A 14,300-nucleotide genomic window follows, 5' to 3' on the forward strand; every position below is an offset into this window, starting at 1 on the left:
GTGTTCCAAAAAAGCACTCTGATATTTTTCTCTTAGTATTGTGTATTTTTAATTTAAAACATCTTTGTGCACAGAAATTGTGTTTTTTGTATTGTGGGCTAAATCCGTGACTGCATATATTATTTTGAATGGTGTGTAAAAGAAACTTTAATAAATAAACGGATGGATACTGCGATTAAATGAATCACATATTTGCATTGGCACTCCTGGAAGTGTCATGATGCACATGTGTTTGCAGCATCGGATCTGTGCAGGTATGCCGTTAAGACCAATCCATAGTGCAAGTAATGGTTCACGTACAATAAATTGGCTTTCAAAGATGTATACCTTGTCGTCATGATTAACACAGGCTAACGATTGGTTTAAACTATGTCATGTGAAAAATATTTTTGTGTTAATGCCAATTTTCACGACAAAAATGTTCCAAACCAGTTTTCCGTGATATTTGAAGCATCGACACAGTTTATGCGCTACAGTTAAATGGAAAAGTTTTATGTAGACACTTTTTTTGTGTTAATTTGCTATATATATCGCACACACACCGTAGACACATGGTTGTTAAGACACTAACAGCTTACAGAAGGTAGGCAATTGAGGTCACAGTTATAAAAACTTAGGACACTAAAGAAACCTTTCTACTGACTCTGAAAAACACCAAAATGAAAATGCCCAGGGTCCCTGCTCATCTGCGTGAACATGCCTTAGGCACAAGCCATCACGGACCAGACAGGACTGGCAAAAAGTGCTCTTCACTGACAAGTCGTGGTTTTGTTTCACCATGGGGTGATGGTCGGACTTGCATTTATCGTCGAAGGAATAAGAGTTACACCGAAACCTGTACTCTGGTGCGGGAACGATTTGGAGGTGGAGGGTCCGTCATGGTCTGGGGCGGTGTGTTACAGCATCATCGGACTGAGCTTGTCGTCATTGCAGGCAATCTCAATGCTGTGTGTTACAGGGAAGACATCCTCTTCCCTCATGTGGTACCCTTCCTGCAGGCTCATCCTGAAATGACCCTCCAGCATGACAATGCCACCAGCCATTCTGCTCGTTCTGTGCATGATTTCCTGCAAGACAGGAATGTCAGTGTTCTGCCATGGCCAGTGAAGAGGCTGGATCTCAATCCCATTGAGCACGTCTGGGACCTGTTGTATCAGAGAGTGAGGGCTAGGGCCATTTCCCCAGAAATGTCTGGGGACTTGCAAGTGCCTTGGTGGAAGAGTGGGGTAAGAACTGGCAAATCTGGTGACAGGTAGTCTTCACCCCATTATACACTGCAACAAAATACGTATTTGATTTGGTTTTGCTTGTTTTCCAAATAAAAATATTTAAAATGAATTTAAAACCATGTACATTTACTTTAGGAACTATACTGCACAATAATTTTTTTTATCTGAGAATGTTGAATATAATAGCATATAAGATATTTAGACTTGCTTTTAGAGAATAGATCTCGAATATAAGTATATTTTGTAAAAAAATACACTTGTACACAAAATACACTTACTGTATATTTAAGATACATTCTCTTAAAGCAAGTCTAAAAATATGTTGCTTCTCAATTAAATGTATCTTGTTTTTAGGATTTTAAATGGAAAACAAGACAAAAACACTTGATAACAATAGTTTTTATGCATTACATTTCTTTCTTATTTAAACTTACCGTAATAAAAAGTATTTATATACATATATATACACACACATATACATACATATATATGTGTGTGTGTGTTTACTGATTACAAGCATAATTTGTTCTATTAGAAGTACTTCCATTGATTTGTAGAGTCATTTCTAAACAGATACTTTCTCTTTAAGATTTCAGCAAAAGTCTCACAGAAGTGTGTGGTGTGCACATTAAAGGTGCTGTTAGCCATATTAGCTTTCTGATGCTTTCAAGTGACTGAACCATTGAATTAGCCACACACCCCCATTCCAAAACCCCGGCCTCCAATGAAATTTTGAGACCAAAATCTAGCAAAAGTGCAGCGTTGCTTGTGTCCATCCAACTGTGGCACAATAGCGCCCTCAACTGGCAAGAGTTATGAATCATAGCCTCATTGATCCCCTTTAAATACAACACTGAGAACATGCAAAATGATTGACAGGTGAAAAGCGTCAATGTCTGTGGACACTTTATTTTTTTAGCTGTTTACAAAATCTACAGCTGTCACAGAGACTGCTGAGATATTTTAGGACACTTATTTCATTAATGACTTTAAAGGAGTAGGAACATTTTTTGCATACTTTTCCATGAAAAATCATTTATATCACCTTTAACAAGAGAGAAGTCACTCTCAGTTTTTTTCCACAGCACCTGTGCTTTGTTAGATTAGAAAAAGTCCTTAATGTTTTTGTTGTTGATGCTTTTGATCAACAACTAACTGACTGTAAATAACTGAAAGGGTGTTAAACGAGAGATTATTCAATAGTAAATGGATTGTGAGGATCTTGTCTTTGACCACACAATACACTGAACAAGTCAAACCAAACTTTTACTCCCAGTATGCAGTGAATGGTTTTCAGCGCTTAACTTTACATGGAGTAAAAGTTCGCTCTTGGGATCTCAGAATCGATACTGATCGATAAATGAATCTAAAAATCAACATTTTTACCTGCTCCTAATGAAAATCCAAAATGCAGCATTTTAAGAAAGTGTTATTGTTAGGAGTAGATACTGAAAATTTAAAGCTTCGTGCTTCTCATTTTAAAGATGAAGTGTGTAATTTCTATGCCTCTAGCAACACAAAATGGAACTGCAAAAATCCCAAAGACTTTCCTATCAGTCATTGGTCTCTCAAACAGATAGTCCCTCCCCAAACTCATGTCAATGGTTGAGCAAATGATGGTGTGTCAGAAAACTCAAACAAGAAAAATATATTGTTAGCAACACAATCTTCAAGGAATTCAACCTATGAATAGCTTATAGTTTTCAAATGTTGGACATGTTATATAGGTTTTTAATTGTTTTTACTTAAAGTTGAAGTTGATTTTGCCTTGAAAATTGCTATAGAAGCTGGTATGGCATTTAAAAAATAAATGTCTCTGCATATTAAGCTTCAATAAAAGTAAGTCTTATCCTTTTTTTTATTTTTATCCATAGGTATGCAGCTAGTATTGAGAAGATAGACTATGAAGACGAGAAGGTTCTTATCCACTACAGGCAGTGGAGTCACCGTTACGATGAGTGGTTTAACTGGAGCAGCCCGTACCTCAGACCAGTGGAACGAATCCAGCTGAGAAAACGAGGTCTCCCTGAATGGCAGTCGGCTCCAGTGAGTACTTCTATCATACTTGGTTGAGTCACTCAGAGTCAGCTTGGGCAAAGTTACTCTTGGAGCCAGAGTATGTGACAAGATTATATATAGATATTTGTTTCTTTTCAGGGCTTTTATGTCAACCAGAAAGTTCTAGCCAGCTGGTCAGACTGTCGGTACTACCCTGCTAAGATCCTGTCCCATGACAAAGATGGTGTGTACTCCCAACCTTAGGGGCAAAGCTTATTAATATTGTAGATACAAATCAATGTCCAGGTCTCTTAATTTAAAGGAATGTTCTGGGTCTATGTTGCAAGGTGGAATTGTGCAACTCATATTTTTATATTTTTAGTGGTTTGATTACTTTTCTAGGCAGATGAACTTAGAAGTCACCGACGCAATTATGTGTGGGTGTGTTTTGCTTCATGTAAACAGTTTTTGGCATTCTATTATTATTAATTATATATATATATATATATATATATATAATATATATATATATATATATATATATATATATTATACATTCAGTGCTTGAATTAAAAAAGTATCACAATTCATGATCTTGGGAAAATAAATTGTGATTTGTATTTTGGTGTCATTGAGAAAAATCTGCTACAAATTCTTTTTTTTTTTTTTTTTTTTTTAGAGAATTCACTTCCTAGAAGATTGGATTGCAATTTAGGGTTTTATCATTCAAGTGGTGGATTGCAGATTGTGAAATGAGTTTCTGTATTATTTAAAAATGTGAAAATAGTTTGTGAGAATTCACTTCCTAGAAGATTATGTTGTGGAATTCAGGTTTTTATTATTCCAATGTAGGGCTGCAACTAACGATTATTTTTATAATCGATTAATCTAATGATTATTCGACTATTTTGACAATTATTGCAACGATTAATCATTAATCTTAACCCACTATTCAGCTTGTGCCCCGATTTAAAAGGTTGTATTAAAGGTGCTTACTAAAAATATTAGGACAATCATCTTATAAATATGCCTCTAAATGACATTCACTGAATTAAAAAAATTCTTGTATTTTTATTGTTTAATTAATTAAAAATTTCACTGCAAAAAATCCTATCGTTATCAAGTGTTTTGTCTTGTTTTCCATTTAAAATTGTCTAAAAATCCTTAAAACAAGATACATTTACTTGAGTAGCAACATATAAGATATTTAGACTTTCTTGAAGAGAATGTATCTTAAATACAGGTGTATTGTTTCACTTGTTCATACTTCTACCTGTGCAGTAAAGAACAAATACACTCCTATTCAAGATATTTGCTCTAAAAGCAAGTCTAAATATCTTATATGTTGCTTCTCAGGTAAATGTATATTGTTTTAAGGATTTGTCGATATTGAAATATAAAAATTAATAACATTTTATATTCAAAATTTCTTCTTTATAGAGCTGCGCATCGCAGATTTTCTTCACCATAAGATACACACCGTAAAACTCGTATTATAATTCACTATGTCTCGAGCAATCACTAAAACAAAATCTAGCTGCAGCAAGCATGCGCCAATGATGAGCGTCTCCGCGCGGGACAGTGTATCAGCCGGGAGAACTTTGAAACTCTCTCGTGCTGTTTTTCACGCGACTCGTAAAAGCGGCTCTGACCGCACGGACAAATGACAATTTCGGAGTTTGTGCTTATTTACAGCATACAGCCCGCTTCCTTAATATTTGAACTTTAATAAAGAATGCATTAAATACAGTATATAACGGCGCAGTGTTTCCTTTTTAGACGCTCTGACAGGCAAGTTTTGCTCAAGCGGAACACCAGGTACAACTCCGCTTGATTTCACGACAACACTGCTTCTGTATTTACTTATTTAGCATATTAGTATTATAATACTCTGCGTTCTACATCACCTTAATCTGTTTGGAAAGTTTGGAGTGTGTCTGGACTGTGAGCTGTTCTTTCTTTCTCTCCTCAATCAAGTGTGAGCTGAAGTGCTGCTCTCCCAAAGATCTCATGTTGTGTTAAATGAAATCAGACGACTATTCGACAACGGAAATTTTTGTCAACAATTGTTTTTATTCGCTGTCGATAATGTCGACTAATTGTTTCAGCCCTATTCAAGTGGTGAATTTAAGGTTGTGGTATTTTTTCAAATATTTAAAATGAACAGTGAAAATGTTCTATAACTTGCGATACTGTGAAGACTGTGAGATGAGATGGCGTCTTTACATGGTCGTGGCATGAGTTGAAAGATAGGATATAATCTTGTTGGATTGGATCTCTAGGTTCTAGTGAAAAAAATCATATGTAAGTGTTGAGGCTTTGTATATTAACGTTTATTCTGGTGTAGGGCTCCTCGATTATGGCAAAAGTCATAATCACGATTATTTTGGTAAATATTGAGATCACGATTGTTTAACTTAATTACTTTAGAAGCATCATGCATTTAATGATTTTAAATTTTTTTAGAAATGTCTTTTAAAAATTATTTTATGTTACTTATGGTAGTCAAATAAAGAAAAGCCTCCATTGCCACCATTAATTGCAGAGGGGTGCTCACACTTCAGTTCTACTTTTTCATCATGTTATTGCAGCAAGATCTACCATTTACAATAAAGGCTATACATTATAACAATACCAACATTTCAGTAGTCGGTAGTGAAATTTGACGATTCTCAATACCAGCTTCAAAACAAATAATAACACCAACTAATATGTTAATTATGGAAGAATGTTTTCAAGTTCTTAATTATTTAAGACTAGTAAACAGTCAATAAAATGACAATAAAAAAACGCAATTAATAGAAACAGATTAAAAATGATCAAATTAAGAAAATGCAATGCTTTTTTAACAGCTTTAACAGGTTTTAACAGCAATATCAAGTATTCAAGTAAACATTCAGAATGAAATGCAACATAAAATTCTACTGGTCTTCACTGTAAGATTATAATACATTAATGGTTTTTAAAGCTACTAAAGTTACTTAGTCAAGAGCAGTGAGTGTTTTTTGTTATGGTTACAAGTCCAACATTTTAATACAAATCCACTTTTTTCTCTGCTGTTTACGTTAACTTTAGACATCATTCTCTATGTTTACATGAATACCTCACCAAGATGGGCATTTTGAAATGTATTTGACCATTTAAGTGCGCGTTAGCACGAGCATTTTCGGAACATGCGCATGTTCAGCACACACACAAACGCACACAATCAAACAAGGCTGTTACTAGATTACTAGTGAATTATGAAACTATGTGCTCTGGATTAATTTCAAAAGCAGAATAAGAATATTAATTTTCTAATAAGTGACACAGACCTAGGCTATCACAGGTTATATTTTTCGTTATTGACGTTTTAATCAGTCTGCATGCCGGGCAGGTAAAATTCTCTTTCACTTGCCCCTTCAAAAATCCACATGTCCCGGACCAGTAATGTCGAGCTCTGATTAAATATTGTATTCAACATTCTCCGATAATTTTTTCTTCTGCAATATAGCTCCTAAATTACATGTTTTAAAGGAGTTTTAGAAATTTAGAAAGCTATTGACTAATCAAAAGCTTGATTTGTTTCAGTGTATAATGGCTAAGACTAGACTCTCTCACCTTTTATGTTCACTTTGATCCATCTTTAACTCACAAAAAACAAGATACATACAGTAAATGTGACCCATATATTATGATTCACTATGTTGTGAGCCATCACATTATAATCTAGCTGCAGCAAATGCGTGTGAGTGACGAGCATCCCCACGCCAGTGTGTGCATTTGCCTGAAGAAGATTCATTCTCTCCCCTGCTCAATTCACACAACTCATAGATGCGGCACATGACCATTTAGATTTCCATTGCAAATGTATTACTCTTTGATGCAAGTAAAAAAAAAACTCTATTAATCAACTTAATTGTTCTTTTAACTGATATTCGAAGAGATGTTGACAATATCCTAGTTTCCATCCACCTTTCACGCTATTTTGTTGTCGACAAAGTGAAAATGCGGGGGAAATTGACACATTTGCCGACCTCTGCCCGTTTTCATTCAAATACATTTACATTTATGCATTTGGCAGACGCTTTTATCCAAAGCGACTTACAGAGCACTTATTACAGGGACAATCCCCCTGGAGCAACCTGGAGTTAAGTGCTTTGCTCAAGGACGCAATGGTGGTGGCTGTGGGGTTCGAACCAGTGACCTTCTGATTAACAGTTTACCAGTTATGTGCTTAAACCACTACACCACCACCACAGTTTGGGTAAAATGGGAGATTATTGAGACAATTCATTGAAATTAGCCAGCTTACAGTAATTTTAATTAACAAATAATAGCAGAAGAGGAGGAATTGCAATCAAAAGGGAACAGTTGCCTTTCTGATATGACTGTAATATTGGTCCTGATGTTGTGCATTTCGCATGTTGGCACCGGTTCCGACCTGAAAGCGGATCGTCATGGCCCTGTTCAAGCTGGCAACCTGCCAGCAAAAGTAGTGGCAGAAACTTTCAGTCTCAGTATAAAGACCATCAATCGATGTGTATATGCTGTGGAAAATGATGCGGTGTAATATCAGGGTTTATATATGATACATTCCCGTTATTCAATATTTTTAACAATCATCTAATTTAAAGCATCGCCATCACAACTGCATTATGTCCTGCATATTTGTCCAGCAACTTTTAACGACCAACTGAACTCGATTATCATCTAAAATTTATTTTGGCTTCATAATGCAAATAAAAATTTTCTGAAGAAAATTTTTCGAGCTAAAGAAGGTTAGATTTAAAATACTAAATGTTTTAAAATGTTATAAAGCTAATTTTCTGAATGGGAACTCCGCATTGGACAAATAGTTCTGATAGTTTATATTCTTGAAAAAATTGCAGAACATTCTGAGAACGTCATTCAGCTGACTTTATTCATCTCAGAGCAGGGTAAAGATCATTTAAGTGTGTGTAAAGAAAAGGCATATATAGGTCTAAAAATATATATATTTTTTTTTTGTTTGGTAATTAGTTTTTTTAATTTAATGCTTTTTTCATTGGTTAATGTATTTTTTTATTGAATGCTTTTTTTCGTTTGGTATTTTATTTAATACAGAGTATTTTGTCTGCATTTTTTAAAAAGTAAAACTAAACAAGAATTTAATAGAATTGGGCTGTAAGTGTTACAAAAGTATGCTCCTAGTATTGTGTATTTATTTTTAATTTAAAAAAAATTTGTGAACAGAAATGATATGTTTCATGTTTTGTGGGATAATTCCGTGACTGCCGTCTATTCTTGTCCTCTGAATGGTGTGAAAAAGAAACTTTAATAAATAAATGGGTGGATACTGCGATTAAATTAATCGCAAACAGTGGCCATTCATTTGTTCAATGTGCACGAGATATTTGTGTTGGCACTTCTAGAATTGTCATGTTTGCAGATCGGCTCTATATGATCAATCCATAATCACGTACAATATAATTGGCTTTCAATACTGTTGTCATGATTAACACAGGCTATCAATTGGGGCAAACTCTGTCATGTGACACTACATTTTTGTGTTAATGCCAATTTTATCGACAAAAAGTGTTTCCAAACCAGTTTTTCCATCAGCTTTATTTTAATGCACTAAAACTTTCCCCTCAAAAAATGCTTGGATGGAAACGTAGTTAATGTGCATCTTGTATTGAACTTGGAACATTCCTTAAATAAGACCTTTAATAGAAACACAAAAATATAAGTTGCATATATTGGATTCTATGTTTGCTTGTTATAGATATACATTGCATTTGGAAGTTTTGAGCGTTATACATAGGTATGCTTCTGTCACAGGGTTCTACACAGTGAAGTTTTTTGATGGGGTTGTGAAGACTGTCAAGGGGATTAAAGTGAAGCCTTTCCACAAGGAGGTGAGAAGGTAGAAATATAATTAAACCAGGCCATTTATTGGGGATATGGGATTGATGAGTCTGTCTTTGTTATCTACAGAGCTCTGATGGCAAGAACAATCAGCGGGCACGGAAACGTGGTGACCAGAACGGGAAAGAATGGAAGCCCAAGGAGAACGGCAATAGAAGGAGTAACGGTTCAAGACACAGCACCTCTGACCAAGATGGAGAAAGCGAATCAGAGGGGGATGAAGAGGACAGCATGGTGATTTATGATTCCAGAAAACTCCAGAATGGCATAGTGAGTGAAAGCACAGCAAATGAGAAAGTGATGGAATCAGGGCCAGATTCTGCTGAGCAAAAAGAAAAACTGCCCAGCGAAGAACTCAAGACAGAACAGTTTGTGAATGAAAAAGGCGAGAATAAACCTGAGAAAAAAGATAATAAAACAGAGAAAAAAGATATGAATGGAGGACAAGAGGAAGAGAAACCCAAAGCACTTCAAAATGATGTTGACAAAAACGAGGGGGCAAAGAAAGAGGAGCAAGCATCAGATGACAGTCCCAGTCCGCCCAGAAGGACACGGAGTAGAATGGCAGATGGTGAGTTTGCTTTGAAGGAACAGGGTGGTGTCACATTTGAATATTTTATTTAATCATGGTTGAATTCCAAGAGCCAGATTCAAGCTCACCTACTTACCAATGGACAACATTTGCTATGTAGTGACAACGTTTCTTTAAGGCAAGAAAGTTTGCTCAGTGGCCATCTTTTTAACACCTCTGGATTGCTATTTTCAATGTAGGCAATAGGCATTCCAGTACAGCTCCTATCTACTTGAATGGGGAAATAGTGAAATCTCCAAAACTCAGGGTTCCTACATGCTGGTCTAGCTAGTGTGCATGTGCATTGTAGAGCAATAGTGTATAAAAGTCTGGTTCAACAAGTAAATATCCCATTCATTTTCTCCATAGGGAGTATATTTTCAGAATCAGAATGAGCTTTATTGCCAAGTGTTCTCACGTACACAAAGATTGTTTTTTTTTTTGTGGTGAGGAGAAACCAGTGCGCACACAACATTACAGTGAAACACATAATATAAAACAAGGTAAGAGTATTAAGGTAAGACATACAAATAATAGGACATACAACAGTATGGCGCAAGTACACGTGCACGTGGTAATGTATGTGCAAGGTAGGGGTATATACATTTATTGAATTAAATATGTGAATATACATATGCGCATGAGATATGTAGTTACATTATTGCATTATGTGGGAGTCCTGTGGCAGTTTAATTGTTCATGAGGAAAATGGCCTGAGGGTAAAAACTGTTCTTGTGCCTGGATTTCCTGGTGCTCAAGAGCTTTGTATCGCCGGCCAGAGGGCAACAGTTCAAAGAGGGAATGGACAAGGTTTGTGGTCCAGATTGATTCTACCTGCACGTTTCCTCACTCTGGAGATGTACAGGTCTTGGAGAGTGGTCAGGGGGGCACCAACAATCCTCTCAGTAGTCCTGACTCTCCGTTGTAGTTTCCTTCTGTCTGATTTGGTGGCTGAACCAAACCAGACATTTTTAGATGTACACAGGACAGACTCCATGACAGCCGAATAGATCTGTGTCAGCAGATCCTGTGGCAGGTTGAACTTCCTTACTTGACAAAGGAGCAGTAAAGCGAGAACGCATCTCTGGGGAGCACCAGTGCTAATAGTGAGGTTCCCGGATGTGAGTTTCCCCAGTCTCATTAGATGCTGCCTGGCTGTCAGAAAGCTGGTGATCCATCGACAGATTGGGGTGGGCATGGAGACTGGGTCAGTTTGGTTGAGAGAAGATCAGGCTTGATGGTATTGATGGCTGAACTGAAGTCCACTTTATAGGAATAGGATCATTGCATAAGTCCCAGGTAGGGCTGCAACTAATTATTTTGATAATCGATTAATCTAACGATTATTAGAATGATTATTAGAATATTTGATGATTATTGTAATGATTAATCACATATAATCGCAGTCGCTTGTGTCCTGACTTAAAAGGTTGTATTAAATGTGCTTACTAACAATAAAGAGGGGAAAAATTATCTTTTAAAAATGCCTCTAAATGACATTCACTGAAATAAAGGGGGTCAAAATACTTTTTATAAGTTCAATTCAGTAAAGAAATTCACTGCAAAAAAATCATATTGTTATAAAGTGTTTTTGTCTTGTTTTCCATTTAAAAATGTGTAAAAATCCTTAAAACAAGATACATTTAATTGAGAAGCAACATATTTAGACTTGCTTTAAGAGAATGTATCTTAAATATACAGAAAGTGTATTTTGTATAGAAGTGTATTTTTTACTTGGTTATACTTCTGCGAGTGCAGTAAAGACAAATAATATACATATACTCGAGATCTATTCTCTAAAAGCAAGTCTAAATGTCTTATATGCTGCTTCTCAGGTGAATGCATCTTTTTTTTAAAGGAATTTTAGATATTTAAAAATATTTGTATTTTTAATATTGTATTCAACATTCTCAGATAAAACATTTTGTAATCTGAATTATAGCTGCTAAAGAAAATGTACGTTGTTTTAAAGGAGTTTTGGATATTTATATTAAATAACAAGCCAAAACAAAAACAAATCAAATACGTATTTTGTTGCAGTGTATAATGGGGTGAAGACTAGCCCCTCTCACCTTTCGGTTCACTTCAATCCACCTTTAACTCACAAAAAACAACCTCTCTCTATTAATAAAGCTGCGTATTGCCAATTTTCTTCACGATAAGAAATGCACTGTGACATACTTTATGATTCAATAAGTCGTGAGCCAATATATTATATTCTAGCTGCAGCAAGCGTGCGCGCTCGAGGGACGAGCGTCCGACCGAGTGTGCATCAGCCGTATGCGGTTTCAGTCTCCCCCCTCAGTTAGGAGTTCAACTCATAGAAGAGGCACTGACTGCAGAGAAAAATGCCTGTTTTGGAGTTTGAAAGTTATTTACATGTTCTGCTTCCATATTATTTGAACTTCAATAAAGTTTTAATGCATTTATATAACTGCATTTAAGATGTAACGTCAGGGTGTTTCCTTTAAAGACACTCGACACACAAGTTTTGCTCCAGCTCCACTTATTCCACAACAAGAGTGCTTCTGTATTTACATATATTGTATTTTTGTATAATTTCCTCATACTTTGCAATCTACATCACCTGAAGCTGTTTGGAAAGTTTAGAGTGCATCTGGACTGTGAGCTGTGTAATTCTTCCTCTCCTAATTAAGTCTTCCTCTCTGCAGTGCTGCTCTCATCATTAGAGTTTAAAGTGATCTCCTGTGACATTAAAGTAGATTAAACGACTATTAGACAATACAAATTGTTGAATTTTTTTTTTATCGTCGACAAATCGTTTCAGCCCTAGTCCCAGGTCTATCGAGGTGTTGCATGATATAATGCAATCCTCTATTGACAGCATCATCCACAGACCTGTTTGCTCAGTAAGAAAACTGTAGGGGGTCCAGCAGAGGTCCAGTGATGTCCTTAAGGTTGGCCAAAACCAGTCTCTCTAATGACTTTGTGAGCACATACGTGAGAGTGACAGGTCTGAAGTCAATAAGCACTGTGATTTTTATTTATTTTTAGTATTTTTTTTGGGCTGGAATGATGGTGGAGATTTTGAAGCAGCAGTGAACGTCACATTGCTGTAGTGATCTATTGAAGATCTGTGTGACTATGGGGGCCAGTTGGTCAGCACAGATTTTCAGACAGGCAGGTGAAACACCGTCTGGGCCTGAAGCATTTCTATACTAATACTAACAATAATACTAACTCAGCAATACTAACTCAATGAAACGTCCTCACTTTCAACTGCTTTATTTTCAGCACACTTAACGTGTACATTTTGTATGAACATAAAAAGATTCAACAACTAAGACATAATCTGAACAATTTTCACAGACATGAGACTTACAAAAATGGAATAATGTGTCCCTGAACAAAGACAGTAAATAAAGTAACAGACTTTATCTGGTGTGGCCACCAGCTGTATTAATTACTGCAGTGCATCTCCTCCTCATAGACTGCACCAGATTTGCCAGTTCTCACTGTGAGATGTTACCCCACTCTTCCACCAAGGGCAATACCCTAACCCTGCTTAATGAAAATTACCCCATAGTACTACCTTCGGTGTTCGTCAGTTTCCGGTGAAGATTTTTTCCTTTTCTTTTATTTATCAATTTTGTTTTTATCAATTTTTTCTTTACATGTAATGTGTACACATTTGTTTGTAGTGTGATTAACCTTGGAGCTGGTTGGTTTGGTTCATTGCTTAGAACTCTTTATTGAAGGATTTTATGAAAAACTTATTGAAGAATTTAATGAGGGGGGTAAAAAAAAAAAAAGAATTATCCTGGAACCAATATGGCAAACAAGTGGGCGGGCAATGTTGTGCTCTGTTAGATGAGACATAGTGGATTTACCATAAAGGTGGTTGGCTCTTTTAACTGAATAATGGTGGCTGTAGAAATACTCTTATATATTTGTGTGGTCAATCTTCTCCTTAGACCGTCTCTGGTAGTGCATATTAGCACAAATGATAAAATCCTTATCTTGCTAGGGCTGGGCGAAAGGACGATGTAATCGGATATCTGCTAAATATACCAATGCAGATTGGGACAGTCATTACAGACGACCTCGACAATATGGGGAAATGACAAAACCATGGATATAGGAAGTCGACAAGTATATTAAATAGTAGCACAATAGTTATCATGCACTTATATTTTTTGATGCTAAACAAAATATTAAAATGTTAAAAGCTTTAAGGATTAAAGAGGTCAATTGTGTCTTTTCACTGCTGACATGTTCTCTAAAAAGCATGAAAGGTTTTCAAATATAACCTACTGTTTAGTCTTGGACATGACTTGTAACACCCTATAGCCAAGCAACTGGAATAAAACGGCACGTAAATTATATTGGAAATACAGCCTGTCAGGAAAATACATTATTATGAAATATCATTAAGGCAAAATTAATGAGTGACCAAACAGTGTTGTCTTTATAAAAAATCTTTAGTCAAAAGTTATTCAAAACACATTGTACAGGACATCAACTTGTATTCATCATTCACTCCATAAAGAAAATATTTTAATTTGCAGGCCATGGAATTAATCTCTTGGAAATGGAATGAATAATAAAAATAAAAAAATGTTATGGCATGTGTAGGCCCTATTAAACAACCT

General features: G+C 35.8%; 1 protein-coding gene across 2 annotated transcripts in view; it reads left to right on the forward strand.

Moving 5' to 3' along the window:
* The window catches only part of LOC127629153 (PHD finger protein 20-like), a 55,165-nt gene that overhangs the window by 21,208 nt on the left and 19,657 nt on the right, over positions 1 to 14,300 (forward strand). For both annotated transcript variants that reach the window (XM_052106249.1, XM_052106250.1), the window contains exons 3-6: positions 3,104 to 3,275; positions 3,387 to 3,471; positions 9,030 to 9,106; positions 9,186 to 9,687. In XM_052106249.1, coding sequence (XP_051962209.1) covers positions 3,104 to 3,275; positions 3,387 to 3,471; positions 9,030 to 9,106; positions 9,186 to 9,687 — 836 coding nt within the window. The remainder of the gene's footprint in view (positions 1 to 3,103; positions 3,276 to 3,386; positions 3,472 to 9,029; positions 9,107 to 9,185; positions 9,688 to 14,300) is intronic.

Source organism: Xyrauchen texanus, chromosome 35 (genome assembly GCF_025860055.1).
Source record: "Xyrauchen texanus isolate HMW12.3.18 chromosome 35, RBS_HiC_50CHRs, whole genome shotgun sequence".
Classification (NCBI taxonomy): domain Eukaryota; kingdom Metazoa; phylum Chordata; class Actinopteri; order Cypriniformes; family Catostomidae; genus Xyrauchen; species Xyrauchen texanus.